The sequence below is a fragment of the Symphalangus syndactylus genome, chromosome 4 (assembly GCF_028878055.3).
Source record: "Symphalangus syndactylus isolate Jambi chromosome 4, NHGRI_mSymSyn1-v2.1_pri, whole genome shotgun sequence".
NCBI classification, from domain to species: domain Eukaryota; kingdom Metazoa; phylum Chordata; class Mammalia; order Primates; family Hylobatidae; genus Symphalangus; species Symphalangus syndactylus.
In genome coordinates, this window is record NC_072426.2 from 142,816,937 (window position 1) to 142,834,258 (window position 17,322).

General features: G+C 34.0%; 1 protein-coding gene across 44 annotated transcripts in view; it reads right to left on the bottom strand.

Moving 5' to 3' along the window:
• NEK1 (NIMA related kinase 1) overlaps window positions 1-17,322 on the bottom strand; it is a 225,714-nt gene that overhangs the window by 125,855 nt on the left and 82,537 nt on the right. For all 44 annotated transcript variants that reach the window (XR_008657298.2, XR_008657299.2, XM_055276379.2 and 41 more), the window contains one exon: window positions 16,853-16,955. Coding sequence is in view for 42 of the 44 variants with exons in the window: in XM_055276379.2 (XP_055132354.1) it covers window positions 16,853-16,955 (103 nt within the window). In the remaining 2 variants the exon portion in view is untranslated. The remainder of the gene's footprint in view (window positions 1-16,852; window positions 16,956-17,322) is intronic.

Consider the following 17,322-nt stretch of genomic DNA (forward strand, 5'->3'; position numbering starts at 1 on the left):
CTCAAAAATAAAACAGAACAAGGTACTGTTTAATCACACATATGTGTGTGAAAAAGAGTATTTTAAGAAATCTACAGGAATGATAAATTCAAAATTCAGGATAATGGCTACCTGCAGGGAAAGGCAGAGAAAAAAGATGAAATAGGGGTTGGAAAACTATGGTCCATGGTCCAAATCCAGCCCATCACTTATTTTTGTATGATCCGAAAGCTAAGAATGGTGTTCAAATTCTTAATGGTATGGAAAAATGAAAAGAAGGATATTCTGTAACACATCAAAGTTATGGGAAATTCTAATTTCAGTGTCCATAAACAGTTTACTGGAACACATTCATGCTTACTGATTTACACATTGTTTATGGCTGCTTTTGTGCCATAATGCAAAGTTGAGTAGCTATGATAGAGACCTTACGGCCAAGCAAAGCCACGAATGCTTACTATCTGGCCCTTTACAGAAAAATGTTTGCCAATCCTTGAGTTAGGGAAGAGTACACAGCCTACTTATTAGTGTTCAATCTTCTGGGTATATTATTTTGCTTTTTAATTTATACACATATTACACATATTCTTTCCATGTACCAAACATTATTTTATTTTATTTTTATTTTATTTTGTTGAGAAAGAGTCTCACTCTGTCGCCCAGGCTGGAGTGTAGTGGTGCAATCTTGGCTCACTGCAACCTCCACCTCCTGGGTTAAAGTGATTCTCCTGCCTCAACCTCCCAAGTAGCTAGAATTACAGGCACGCACCACCATGCCTGGCTAATTTTTTTTATTTTTAGTAGCGATGGGGTTTTACCATGTTTGGTCAGGCTGGTCTCGAACTCCTGACCTCAGGTGATCTGCCTGCCTCAGCCTCCCAAAGTGCTGGGATTACAGGCATGAGCCACCGCACCTAGCCCAAACGTTATTTTAGAATAATAAAGGAATATTTTTAAAGAAGATCTGAAAAAAAAATCTTTTCAAAATAAACTTAGTGTTGAAGAACTAATTTACTATACAGGATAATCTATAGCAAAGATCAGCAAACTATTATCAACAAGTCATATCTAGTCTGTTGTCTTATTTCCAAAATCAAACTTTACCAGAGCACAGCCACACTCATTTGTTTAGTCTTTTACTACTATGGCAGAGTTGAACAGTTGTACAAAACACCATATGGTTTAAAGCTTAAAATATTTACTATCTGGCCTTTTACAGGAAAATATTTGCCTGCCCCTGCTTTGCAATGCTGCCATATCTACAAGTTTTACCTAAACTAAAGCAAATACTAATATGCCATTTAAAAAGGCACAAACAAAATAGTCAAACAGCTAAAAGCATAATCTTCAAAGTCAGACATTCTGTGTTTGCACCCTGTTTCTGGGCATTACTACGTGATCTTGGGCAAAGTACTAGTAACTATTGGCCAGTTTTAAAACCAGTAACACTGGAATAAAAATCCCCAGTAGAAAGAATTACTATCAGGAGTAGATTTTCAGTCATTTTAATTAATTGTATTAATAAGGTTCAGAACAAACCCACATTCCCTCTGACACACACACACACACACACACACACACACACACAAAACCACCACCAACAAAAAACATTTGGCTTGAAGTCTTCTTGATAGAGTTTCCCTAAACTGCATTTTTTTTTTTTAAAGTTTCAGTTACCTATACAGGGAAAATTTTAAATTCATCAAAAAGCACAAGACCAGTGACCGTGGTTCATGCAGGTAGTCCAGTATTTTGGTAGACTGACATGGGAGGATAACTTGAAGTCAGGAGTTTGAGGCCAGCTTGGGCAACACAGCAAGACCTAACTCTACAAAAAGATTAAAAAATTAGCCACGCATGATGGCAAGCACCTGTAGACCCAGCTACTCAGGAGGCTGAGGTGGGAGGATCACTTGAGCCTAAGAGTGTGAGGCTGCCGTGAGCTATAGATTGCAACACTGCAATTTAACCTGGGTGACAGAGGGAAACCCCGTCTCTAAAAAAAATAAAAATAAAAGTAAATAAAAGCACATAAAATTATTTTGAAATACATGATTTCTTTAAACTATAATTCAACCTAAAAACTATTTACATTTTCCCATAGAAACCTGTTTTAATTCACTGTGGTTTCCCAAAGCAGTTAATAAAATATACTGTTCAAATAACTTGACTATAGCAGGTTGCTAATTCCAGAGGGTTAATCCTTCAGACTCAGAATTTAATCATAATTGTTCAGGCTTATTTGATATTTTAAAATATCAGAAAACAAATATTGGGTTTAAGACCTGAATCTGTTAGAACCTCTTTAAAAGCTTTACAAATCTGTTGGAGAAGAACAAAAAGTCTAACATTTCATGCCATCAGAGAACCAGAAGAAGAGAAAGAGTGCCGTGTTGAAAAAATATTTGAAGAAATTATGGCTTAAAACATGACAAGTTTGGTGTAATCCATAACCCTGTAAATTCAAGAAACTAGCAAACCATAAATAGAATAAATCCCCCAAAATCCATTTCCAGAGATGACTTAATCATACTGCTGAATACTAAAGACAAAGAAAAATTACTGAAAGCATCCAGAGGAAAACAAAACATTAACTACAAGAAAATGCATTTGAACATTCAGGTGAGAATTTCTCACTGAAAACTATGGAGGATAGAAAGCCAGAAAGTAACATTTCTATGTGAGAAAAGAAATATGCTGTCAACCAAGAATATTATTGCATCCTGTGAAAATACCATTCAGATATGAAGATGAAATAGACATTCTCAAATAAAGTAAAAGAATCTACAGTCAGCAGACCTGATCTCAAAGAGCTGCTAAAGGAATTTCTTCAGGGAAAGGGAAAGAAGAAAACTTGAAACATTAGGAATGAAGGAAAAGTAATAGAAATAAGTATTTGTATAAATATAACAAAGTATTCCTTTTCTCTTAGAGTTATTAAACATGTTTGACAGTTAAAAGAAAAGGTATAACATTTCCTGGTGTTATTTTAATGTGTGCTAATGTAATACAAGACAACTAACTATACCATAAAGGGGAGAGGGTAAAGAGGCTACTATGTTGGAAAGATTTCCATGTTCCAACTGAAATAGTACAATATTGTTTATAAACAGATTGTAAAAAGTAAAGTACGCATTTTTAACCCCTGGAGCGACCACAAAGAAGTCATACAAAAGAAAAATATAGTCAAAATCACAATAGATTAATTAAAATGGAATATTAAAAAGTGTTCAAATAATCTAAAGGCAGCAGGGAAATGGAAAGAGAGAAACAAAATCATAGAGTATAAACACAAAACAAATAACAGAATGTGAGACGTAAATCCTAACATATCAATAATTATATTAAATGTCTTTAAGTATAATAATGTAATGTAATTACTTAAACACACCAATGAAAAGATAGGAATTGTTAGACTACATTTTTTAAAAACACATAAAATAACTATAAATTCACTATAAAAAACTCACCTCAAACAATCATTCAGGTAAATTGAAAGTAAAAGGGAACAAGATATACCACACAAACAGAAAATGAAAGAAGCAGAATGAGTATATTACTATAAAAAAATTATCTTCAAAACAAAAAAATACCAAGGATATGCCTTACTGACTATAAGATGGCCCCCATGATGCCCAGCTCCTAATGTTTATAATCTTGTAAAATCCCCTCCTGAGAGTGTGGGGAGGACCTGTGATTTGCTTTTAACCAACAGACTATGACAAAGGTAATGGATGTCACTCCTGCAATTGTCACATTATATACCATTCTGCCCTTGCTAGCATACACCCTCCACAGGTTGCCCTTGCTTGATAAAGTAAGCAGACATGTTGAGGAGGCCCATGTGTCAAAAAATGTCTCTACAAATGCAGGTGGCCCCTAGGAACTGAGAGAGACCTCAAGTCAACAGCCAGCAAGCAGCTGGGGCCCTTGTTCATTAAGCCATGAAGAAATAAATTCTCTCACTAACATGACAGAGCTTGGAAATAAATTTTTCCTCAAATTAGCTTCTAGATAAGAATGCACACTGGCTGACCATATTACAGTCTTGTGAGACTCTAAGTAGAGGACATAGCTAAGCTGTGCCCAGACTCCTAATCCACAGAAACTGTGAGATAAACTGCTAAATTGTGGTAACTTGCTACGTTGCAAAAGAAAACAAAGAAAGAAAAAACTGACAGAACTAAAAGGAGAAACAGACAAATCCACAATTATATTTGAAGACTTCCTTAGTATCAAATAGAATGTAGACAGGCTATCAGTATGCATCAAGAAGAATAAAACATCCACCAACTGGATCTAATATAAGTAATAGGCCGGGCGCGGTGGCTCACGCTTGTAATCCCAGCACTTTGGGAGGCCGAGGCGGGCGGATCACAAGGTCAGGAGATCGAGACCACGGTGAAACCCCGTCTCTACTAAAAAATACAAAAAATTAGCCGGGCGTGGTGGCGGGCGCCTGTAGTCCCAGCTACTCGGAGAGGCTGAGGCAGGAGAATGGCGTGAACCCGGGACGCAGAGCTTGCAGTGAGCCGAGATTGCGCCACTGCACTCCAGCCTGGGCGAAAGAGCAAGACTCCGTCTCAAAAAAAAAAAAAAAAAAAAAAAAAAAAAAAAGTAATATTCCACCCAACAATAGCAGAATACCCATTCCATTCAAGTACATGTGGAACATTCACTATGACAGATCATACACTAGATCAAAGTACAAACCATAACAAATGTAAAAGGACTAACGGAAATCCTACGAAGTATGTCCTATAACCAAAATGAAATAAAACTAGAAAACAACAACAGAGACAACAAGAAAATGTTCAAACACTTGGAAATTAAACAGAGTACTTTTACGTAATTCATGGGCCAAAGACGATATCTCAAGAAAAATTAGAATACATTTTGAACTGAATGAGAATGAAAACACAGCATAGAAAATTTGTAGAATATGGCTACAGCAATGTTTGGAGGGAAATTTATAAAATGCAATACCACTATCAGAAAAGAAGGTCTCAACTCAGTGTTTTAAGTTGCTACCTCAAAAACCAAGACATCACAAATTGTATGCTTATATCAAAATATCACATGTACCCCATAGAAATGTATAACTATTATGTATCCATAAAAATCTAAAAACAAAAAAAAAGAGCAAAATAGAAATCAAGGAAGACAACACTGTGAATGTACTTAATGCCACTGAAATGTATACTTTAAAATGATTAAGGGAGTACATTTTATGTTATGGGTATTTTATTATAATAAATGTCTTCTTCCTGGATCATAAATCTAAAGGCGGAAATGAAAACCATAAAAACTTTAGAAGAAAAAATGAAAACTCTTCATGATTGTTGGATAAGCTGAGCTCTTACACATAACACGAAAAGCATGATCCAAACAAAACAATTGACAAACTGGACCTCATCAAAGTTAAAACCTCATCCTCTGCAAAAGATTCTGTTAAGGGAATGAAAAGCTAAGTTTCAGACTAGGAGAAAGTATTGGCAAATCATTTATCCAATAAAAGACTTGTATTCAGAACATATAATAGAACTTTCAAAGCTAAAGAATAAGAAAACATACAATTAAAATGGACAAAGACCTTTCTCTAAAAGGATATAAGGATGGCAAATATAAAGACATTCAACCTCATTAACATTTAGAGAAATCTAAATTCAGCCACAGTGATATATCCCTACACATGGTTTAGATGGCTAAAATAACACTGACAACAAATGCTGATGAGGATGCAGAGCAACTGGAATTCAAGTACAATGCTGATGGGAATGCAAAATGTTTGAAACACTTTTGGAAAAAAAAGTTTTTAAAAAATCAAGTTAAATGTACACTTACAATATGACCCAGCAAACCCACTCCTGGGTATTTATCCTATGGAAATAAATACTTGACCTCACACAAAAAACAGTAAATAAATGATCAAAACAGCTCTATTCATAATTACCAAAAATTGGAAACATCTCAAATGTCCCACAACTAGCAAATGGATAAGCAAACTGTTGTACGTCCATTCAATGGAGTACTACTCAGCAGCAAAATGAAACAAGCTATTTATACATGCAACAACTTGCATGAATATCATTACGGTGCAGGAAAGAAACCAGTCACAAAAGGTTACAACATACCATTACGTGTACAGACAGTTTCCCACTTCTGATAGTTCGACTTACGCTTTTTCAACTTTACAGTGGTGTGAAAGTGATAAGCATTCAGTAGAAAATGTACCTTAAGTACCCATACAACCATTCTGTTTTCCACTTTCAGTACAGTATTCAATAAATTATATGAGATATTGAACACTTTATTACAAAATAGACTTTGTGTTAAATGATTTTGCCCAACTGTGGGCTAATGTAAGTGTTCTTAGCATGTTTAAGGTAGGCCAGGCTAAGCCATGTTTTGCAGGTTAAGTGCAATAAATACATTTTTAACTAAATATTTTCAATTTACAAAAGTTTATCAAAATGTAACCCCATCGTAAGTCAAGGAACATCTGTATGTATACATGCATACAATTTACAAGACACTCTGGAAAAGACAAAATGGTTGCCAAGGTGTTGGGGTAGAAGGAGAGAGTGTGACTACAGAAAGATAGCATAAAAGTTAGGGGGGTGATGGAATTGTTCTGTAACTGGATTGTGGTGCTGCTTGCATGAATTTATACATGTGTTAAAATTTCTGGAAAAAAGTCTATATTACTATATGATCGTTTGAAAATAAAATGTTCAAAAAATGAGGTGCCAATGCACCACTTGGGAAACAACATCCAGAATGCAACTGGATAAACAGGACAGAAGTTAGGAGACTAGTCTGAGTTACTGATATAGATTTTCAAGTCGTCTGGTAGAATTATCAGTCAGATCACTCCAGGGTATTATTTATAGTGAGAAAATAGCAAGGACAGAACCGCAGAGAATATTGGCATTTAAAGACTGAGAAGAAAATAATTCTATAGAAGGCATTAAGAAATTGTAGCCAGAAAAATAAAGGGTAAATCAAGAGAATATGGGATCATGGAAGAAGGAAATTTTGAAGTAGTAGTTCATGATCAAATGTCACAGAGAGGCAGAGTAGGATGAGGATTAAAAATAGTCTATTATATTTGGCAAGATGGATAGTAGTGACTTCTTTGATATGATAAACTATTAACAATAAATTGAAAACTAAACAGTAGATAAGAAAGGAGAGACAGCAGGTGTTTCATTCATTTGAAGAGTCTGGCTATGAACAGGAGGAAAGAGATAAGATGATAACTACAGAGGTATGCAGAGTTAATGATGTGAGAAATTTGAAAATATATATACTACATACATATATGTAGTATATATATTATACATACATATATATGTATTACATATATATTATATATACTATATATGTATTACATATATAGTATACATACATATATTATACATGTATTACATATATTATATATACATATATTATACATGTATTACATATATTATATATACATATATTATACATGTATTACATATATTATATATACATATATTATACATGTATTACATATATTATATATACATATATTATACATGTATTACATATATTATATATACATATATTATACACGTATTACATATATACATATATTATACATGTATTACATATATATTATATATACATATATTATACATGTATTACATATATATTATATATACATATATTATACATGTATTACATATATATTATATATACATATATTATACATGTATTACATATATATTATATATACATATATTATACATGTATTACATATATAATATATACATATATTATACATGTATTACATATATATTATATATACATATATTATACATGTAATACATATATAACATATGTATGTTATATATGTATTACATATATGCATGTTATATGTGTATTACATATATAATATATGTATATGTTATATATGTATTACATATATACGTATATATTATATATGTATTACATATATGTATAATATATATTGTAATATATAATACATATATTATATATACATATGTGTATATAATATACTATATATAATATACATATATTATATATGTATTTCATATATATGTATTACATATAGACATATATTATATACATGTATTACATATATTATATATACATATATAATATATGTATTACATATATTATATTTACATATATAATATATGTATTACATATATTATATATACATATATTATACATGTAATACATATATAACATATGTATGTTATATATGTATTACATATATGTATGTTATATATGTATCACATGTATATGTATATGTTATATATGTAATACATATACAATATATGTATGTTATATATGTATTACATATATAATATATACATATGTTATATATGTATTACATATATGTATATATAATATAGTTATATATGTAATACATATATAATTATATATTATATATGTATTACATATATACATATATTATATACATGTATTACATATATACCATATATACATATATACATATATACATGTATTACATATATATTATATATACATCTATTATAGATATGTATTACATATATTATATATACATCTATTATAGATATGTATTATATATATTATATATACATATATTATAGATATGTATTACATATATATTATATATACATATATTATAGATATGTATGTGTATATGCTATAGGAAAGTACTGGTAAAGAAGCAAAGTCGAGGAGAAACTTTCTTAAGTAGATTAAGTGACAGAATAAGGCCCAAAAGTAAGAGATGGTGTGGCATAGAATAGAAGGAACTGGCTGAAACCAGAGAAACAGACATTATTAATCATCATAGCTTTAATTTTCTCCAGCAGTGTTCAGAAGTCTAAGTGTAGTAACAGTCACTAGTTCAGTTACACATAATGAGGAGGGATATGCTAACTCAGAAAATAGGGCTCCATAGGGAAGACAGCCTAGCCAGTTATATAGATATGTATATAAATAAGTGAGTTTAATGATCACATAACTCCGATGAGCTTTAAAAGCATCTATTTTGGAAACAACACAAATGTTCATCAACAGAGAAATTGAACAAAATGTGGTACATCCATACAAAGAAATATGACTTAGGAATAAAAAACAACTAACTAGTGATAACACTCCAGTCACAAGAAAACTATATACTGTATGATTCATAATTTTATATTAAATTCTAGAGAGGACAAAACTATAGTAACAGGAAGTAGATCAGTGGTTGCCTATGGCTGATGGCAGTGAGTAGGTGACTGACTTCAAAGGGGCATGAGGAAACTTTTAGGGGGGCAATGGAATAGTTTACACATGATGATGGTGGTGGCTACGTAACTATATACATTTGTCAATACTCATTGAGATATACACTTAGAATTTTATTGCATTTAAATTATATGTTAATAAAACCAATTATAAAAAAAGGCTCTTGTATAGTAACCTGGGTTACTATGTTCTAATACAAAGTATGTTGCTAAAGACAGCACTTAAAAGTAGCTTCTCTTAGGGCAGAGAAACATTATAGTGTATGACATTATAATGGTGATAAATACCATTATATATTTGTTTAAATCCACAGAATGTTAGCACTAAGAGTGAGCCGTAATGTAAACTATTGACTTTGAGTGATAATGATGTGTCAATGTAGGTTCATCAATTGTAACAAATGTACTGCTCTGGTAGGGATGGTGATTAACGAGGGAGGCTACAGATATGCGTGGGCATGAGGTATATAGAAAATCCTTGTACTTTTCCACTCAATTTTGCCACAAACCTAAAACTGCTATAAAAAATAAAGTCTATTTGCTGGGCATAGTGGCTCATACCAAAGTGGCTCATCCCAGCATTTAGGGAGGCCAAGGTGGGTGGATTGCTTGAGTCCAGGAGTTTGAGACCAGCCTCGGCAACAAGGTGAAACCCCATCTCTACTAAAAAAAATAAAAAATAAAAAAAAAAATAAAACGAAAAAAATTAGCTGGGCATGATGGCATGCACCTGTAGTCCCAGCTACTTGGGAGGCTGAGGTGGAAGAATCAGCCGAGATTGTGCCACTGCACTCCAGTCAAGGAGTGAGTGAGTCCGTCGAAAGAAAGGAAAGGAAAAAGGGAAAGGGAATTAAAAAAAAAAAGAGTAGCTCCTCTACTAAGTCTAATCTACTGTCTCCAGATGTAGGGTCTAAAATTATAAGCAAAGGGAGTATAGTAGGCAGAATTCTAAGGCAACTTCCAAGGTTTTTGTTATCTCTCTGTACTCCATTGGGTCAACTCTGCATAATTCCCAGGACTGTGAATATTATAGCTTTTGTGTTAAATGCAATAACTGATGTTAAACATAAAGAGATTATCTGGTGGTACTGACCTAATCACCTGAGCCTTTTAAAATCATAGTTTTCTCTGGCTGGTTGTAGAAAGGGCAGTCAGGAGTTTGAAGCATGAGAGGGATTTGATGCACAGTAGGTTCTCCATTGTTGAGGAGGCCATCTGGCAAGGAACTAAGAGTGGTCTCTCAGAGTTAAGAGTGGTTCCACCAACCCAAATGTCCAACAACGATAGACTGGATTAAGAAAATGTGGCACATGTACACCATGGAATACCATGCAGCCATAAAAAATGATGAGTTCATGTCCTTTGTAGGGACTTGGATGAAACTGGAAAACATCATTCTCAGTAAACTATTGCAAGGACAAAAAACCAAACACCGCATGTTCTCACTCATAGGTGGGAATTGAACAATGAGAACTCATGGACACAGGAAGGGCAACATCACACTCCGGGGACTGTTGTGGGTTGGGGGGAGGGGGGAGGGACAGCATTAGGAGATATACCTAATGCTAAATGACGAGTTAATGGGTGCAGCAAACCAACATGGCACATAGATACGTATGTAACAAACCTGCACATTGTGCACATGTACCCTAAAACCTAAAGTATAATAATAAAAAACAAACAAACAAACAAAAAAACCATTATCTAATACTAAAAAAAAAAAAAGAGTGGTTCCAGGCCAAAATCTAGCCAGACAATGGAGGCCTCAGGTCCACAGCAACAAGGAAGTGGATTCTGCCAATACCCTGAGGGGAACAGGGAAGAAGATCTTGCTCTAGCTGAGCCTCTAGGTAATTACAGCTGGCCGACACCTTAATTTCAGCCTTAAGAGACCATGAGAAGAATACCCAGCTAGCATATGCCAGACTCTTACCCACAGAAAGTCTGAGTAATAAATTTGTGTTGCTTTAAGCCACTAAGTTTATGGTAAATTGTTAACAGAATAGAAAACTAATACAAAGAGGCAAATTATAAGTAGCACCTCTGCCTTACCATAAAAAAGTTCCAATTTAGAACTTAAAATCTGTGAGGCTTCTTATCCTGCCCAGAGTTAACCTTAGCACTCACTTCTGATCTCTGCCTCATTACTAGTGCAGATATTCTTGTCCGACATTAGAATATAAATTACTTTAGAAACAAACTATTTCTGAGTAAGCTTTATATACTTACTACTCCCAGTGTTTAACAAATTGCCTTATTAATTTAGTGAATCAATAAAATAAGCAATATATGATGTACACACCCAAGTACACCAGAAAATACAAATTCTTCACTTTTTGCTACATATTTCTAAGGCAAAGTTTTATGTCATCTAAGGAATTAAGGAATTCAATATAGTTTAACAGAATGAATCTTAGAAAGTCACATAAAAGTCATTCTCAAAATGCACTGCTGCTCTATAAAGCACGTTTTTAAAAAATGAGAACACAACAATAAAATGAAAAATACTGATTACAAGATGTCAAAGTGAACACTGCTGCTTTCCTTCCTGCAAAATCTTAGTATAAAAAATTATTTTAAGTGAATATATATCAGCATTCAAAAATAAGCAAAACTCCTGGTAGTTCTAAGATTAAAGGAAACTAGAGACCAGGAAAGTACACAAATTAGCTTAAAGTGTGAATTTACAAGAGGAAAAACATGTCAGAAAGAGTACTACCACAGAAGGTGTGAGTGACACAAAGCATGGTTTAAGACACATTGGAAGCTAAGAGCATGAGAAGGTCTAATAGCAGACAACAGTGGTTAGAGTAAAAGGGTTACCTCCGGTACACTAAGCATCTCCGCAAACCAGCAAGCAGTGTCAGTTACTTTGAAACAGGAGAGGTAAGAGAGAGCTTAGAATGAAAGGACAGGCCAATGCTCTGGGTGATATCTAGGAAGAATGAGAGTCTCTTAAGCTCACAAAATAAGCTGTCAAGGCACTTGCACTGAAAGAATACCAGTATGTCCCACTCATCCTTCACTCTCACTGAAAACTGCAGAGAACAGATCGTGGCACTAGCACACTGCCATCTTTCCAGGGAGTCACCCAAACAAAGGCAATGAACAGTAAAATTCATACTCCCAATCATGAACACACTAGCAAGGGTGCTGAACATTCGAGGAGTACCAACACTACGAAATACCTAACAAACTTTAAAATGGAAGAAACCAAAGTAACATAGTCAACAGCACACTAAGAACAAGACTTTACAACAATTATAATTCTACCAGGGAAATGAAAACATAAGAAAAGAGTTTTATGGAAAACTAATTAGAATTCATGGACATGAAAACATAAATTTTTGAAATAAAAGGAAACTCATTAAATGAGCTGAATGTCAAAGTAGACAAAACTAAAGAATATATTCCAGTGAGCTGGAACGTCAGGCCTAGAAATCCTTCCAAAACACAGTAAAAAGAGAGAAAAAGATTTTTTAAAGTACATTACATGCAGAGGTTCCAATATATCAGTCTAATAGGAGTTCTCTTGAGGAGAAAATGTAGAAGCAATATTTGAAGAACTTATAATTTCAAATGTCCCTAGAACTGAAGATAAGTACTCACATTGAAAGCATTCAGTGGAAACTTAAGCCAGTAAGACAAAACAAAACAAAACAAAACAACTGAGAAATATTCAAGTTAAGTTCAGAACGTCAAGGATAGAAAAATAGTCCTAAGAATTATGAGAAAGGAAAGAATTCCTTATAAAAGAACAAGATCCAGAACATCACATGTCTCATTAGCAACAATGTAAGTTGGAAGATAATAAAGCAGAATCTTTAAAGTTCTATGGAAAATAAACTTCAAATTTATTATTTCCTTAACCAGCCAAATTATCATTCAAGGCTCATTTGCAGCCATAATGAAGTAACAGATCTACCCTCCCATCTTAAACAACTAACGGTTTGAACAAAACATATGAAATGGTTTTCAAACACTGGACAACAGACAGCACAGGAGAGTGATCCTTGAGAGAAGGGAAACAAAGGTGGTAAACCCAACAGCTGCCCACCTTACTAACTGGCAAGGGTTGCTTGGCTGCAGCACAGAGAGAAGGTAACCAAACAGAGCTTGGCAGTCCCCTGAGTTGAGGAAACAGCATTCAGACCTTGGAAAATTGAAGAACACTAGAATTTGCAGGACAGAGCTGCAAAGAAGAAAGAGCTGCATGGGGGAAGGGTGCTCAAGATCTAAAGAGGGTCTCTAGAGCTTCCTGCTGAATGACAAACAGCATATTGTCAATAATACCTGAGGTTCAATCAGGGCTGCAAATGTCTCATGTTTCCAAGAGCCAAACTGAAAAGACCTCCAAACCAATAAAGCATTGGGTATTCAAAAGAGTACTGCTATAGCAGTGAGGCCAAATTAGCACTAGACTAAAGACTGTTCTGTGCCGGCCTAGCAAAGCTTATAGCCAAAGCTTACAAGCAGACCTTGAAAGACTCATACTATTTCCAAGTAACTTAACTGCAATCCCAGAAAAAAGTCCACAAATATTTATAAAATACACAATGCCTGGTATCCAACTACAAATCACCAGACATGTAAAGAAAAAAAGATGAACCTAATGAGGGAAAAAAATCAATCAACAGAGACTCAGAAATGACAAAGATGGCAGAATTAATAGATAAGGACACAAAAACTGCTATTATAATAATATTCCATATGTTTAAGAATATGAAGAAAAGCAGGTGACATGGAAGGTATAAAAAAAATCCAAATCAACTTTAACATAAAAAATTCAATCTCTGGCCAGACACAGTGGTTCACGTCTGTAATCTCAGCAATTTGGGGGGCCGAGGCTGGCAGATCACCTGAGGTCAGGAGTTCGAGACCAGCCTGGCCAACATGGTGAAACCCCATCTCTACTAAAAAATATAAAAAAATTAGCCGGGTATGGTGGCACATGCCTGTAATCTCAGCTACTCGGGAGGGTGAGACAGAAGAATCTCCTGAACCCAGGAAGCAGAGGTTGCAGTGAGCCAAGATCATGTCTCTGCACTTCAGGCTGGGCAACAAGAGTGAAATCTCTGTCTCAACAAACAAACAAAAAAACAATTTCTGAGATGGAAAACATATAGTCTGTATAGAATTAACACATACAGCAGAAGAAAAGATTAATGCACTTGAAGACACAGCAATAGAACAATCCAAAATGAAACACACAGAGAAAAAAAAAAAGATTGAACAAAATAAAGAGCATCATCAGTGAATGGTTGGCAGTGTACAAAGTGGTCTAATATATGTGTACCAGAGACCTAGAAGAGGGAGAGAGGCAAACAGAAAAACATTTTTTGAGGAAATAATGGGCCAGACGCAGTGGCTCACGCCTGTAATCCCAGCACTTTGGGTGGCCGAGGCAGGTGGATCACCTGAGGTCAGGAGTTTGAGACCAGCCTGGCCAACATGTAAAGCCCCGTCTCTACTAAAAATACAAAATATTAGCCTAGCGTGGTGACGGATGCCTGGAATCCCAGCTACTCGGAAGGCTGAGGCAGGAGAATCACTTGAACCCAGGAGATGGAGGTTGCAATGATCCGAGATTGCGCCACTGCATTCTAGCCTGGGCAACAAGAGTGAAACTCCGTGTCAAAAAAATAAATAAAAAAGAAAAAAAAAGAAATAATGGATGAAAAATTTCTAGATTTGATGAAAATCATAAACCACAGATCTGAGAAGCTCAATGAACCCCTATACAAAATAAACATGAAGAAAACTACACAAGGCAGGGTGCAGTGGCTCATGTCTGTAATCACAGCACTTTTGGAGGCCAAGGCAGATGGATCACCTGAGTCTGGAGTTCAAGACCAGCCTGGCCAACATGGTGAAACCCCATCTTTACTAAAAAAATATAAAACTTAGATGGGCGTGGTGGTACACACCTGTGATCTCAGCTACTTGGGAGGTTGAGGCATGAGAATCGCTTGAGCCAGAGAGGTGGAGGTTGCACCGACCCAAGATCACGCCACTGCACTCTAGCCTGGGTGACAGAGGGAGACTCTGTCTCAAAAAAAAAAAAAAAAAAAAAAAAAAAAAAAAAAAAAAACAAACAAACACAAACCACATCATAATCAAATTGATTCTAGTGATAAAGATAAAAATTTTAAAGTAGAGAAAAAAGATACATTACATACCAAGGAACAAGATAAGAATGAATGCATAGTTCTTGTCAGAAATAGGGCAAGCCAGAGGTAAAAAGTTTCAGCCTATAATACAATATCCAGCGAAAATATTTGTTAAAAACAAAAGCAAAATACTTTTTCAGACATACAAATGCTAATCAAATTCACCAGCAGTCCACCATTACAAATTATCATTCAAGCATGAGGACAAAATAAGAGCATTTTCCAACAAATCTTGGAAAGTTCCTCTCAAAAAAAAATTACCAGATTCTCCAGCATGAAAAAAAATAAACGAGGGGGGAATAGTAAGACATAAGGAATGATGCTGAGAAAAGAAATTTGTAAATTTCGGTAAGTCTACCAATTCTTTTAAAAATATTTTAAGTAAAAATCTGTAACCAAAATTCCAGCTGCTATTAACATGGGAGATATGAGCAAAGGAAAAGGCTGGAGGTTCTCATCTACTATCTAGAGGAAAGATACAAATACAGATAAATTCAGGACGTAGAAAAACAAATTGAAGTATCTGTGTTAACAATATAAAGGGTAACTGTTTAAAAATTTAACTATGTTTCTATGACATTGTTTCAAAGAAAAAACATACTATATTGAACTACATTAACTCACAAAGATACCACTTACGAACTTACAACAGATATGTAATAAGTCTAATTAAAATATATTACCATCTAATTAACCTATTCCTATATGAGTGTGATGCCTCATGGGTTGCTGAGCTGACAAACACAATCATCAGTTGTTCTGTTGAAAAAATGTCAAAAGGCATTTGTGCACCTCTACAAATCAAACTATGAAGAGTTTTAACTATCTCAAATCCTATTAAATACCAAAGAGAAAAAAAAGAGTTTTAATGATTGAAATGATTATCTAAAAACTTAGTATTTTCTTGGATACATAATTTAGTTAAATGGCATAACTGGAGACTTTACTGCAATTCTACTTCTAATTTGCTTTTCAGCAAATGCATAGTTTACATATATACTTACCCAAATACTTATTTCCCATTTTTCTTCTAAAATTCTTTACCACTTAAAAGTATGTAAAACCAAAAGCATATTGGGGGAAAAAAAAAACATGCAGCAATCTAAGAACTTATTTCTTTAATATATCTGGGTTGCTATACCCATTTCTACTCTCTTAAAGGAAGGATACAGGTATGAACTCACTCCCAATTAACCAAAGCAACAATAGAATTCCACCCTGGTATAAAAGACAGCAGAAGAGAAGGTAAATGAGTTAAGATATCACAATTTTACACTCTGCAAATGACTTCTGAGTATCTTTACTGCCTCTTATTATGCCTAGATTGTTGGAATGTCATTCTTTTTACTTACACTTACCTTACTCCAGACCTTCACTTGGAATACTAATACATTCAAAATCTCAGAAACAAACAAACAAAATTCATACCATATGTCCTTCGGCTCGAGCTTTATTCTGCATAGCTTCCCGTTTTCGCTGCAGGAACTCTTCTACTTGTTTAGCTCTTTCTACAGCTAGCTGCCCTTTTTGCCTAATTTGGACAAATCACAAAGTCAGCCATTCTGAATATAAAATATTCTAAAAAGTTAAAAATTTCATTTATCCTAAAGTTTTTTTCATTTCAGAATATGAAGGCTGATGAAACACTATCTCTGTAATGAAGAAATCACTAAATATATATTGACATCTACTATCTACATCACATTCTTTATTATTTTAAATACAAGTAAAATCTATAATTCTACTCTAAGTCTTCACAAGACAGTTTCTTTTATATTTATTTGATCTATTCTACTTATTTAAACATATACAATTATTTTAGATACACTTAATTACGGAAGAATCTGAGAAGTTTCCAAGTTTATTTCAGAACTCTGTATCAAATATAATAAGAATCT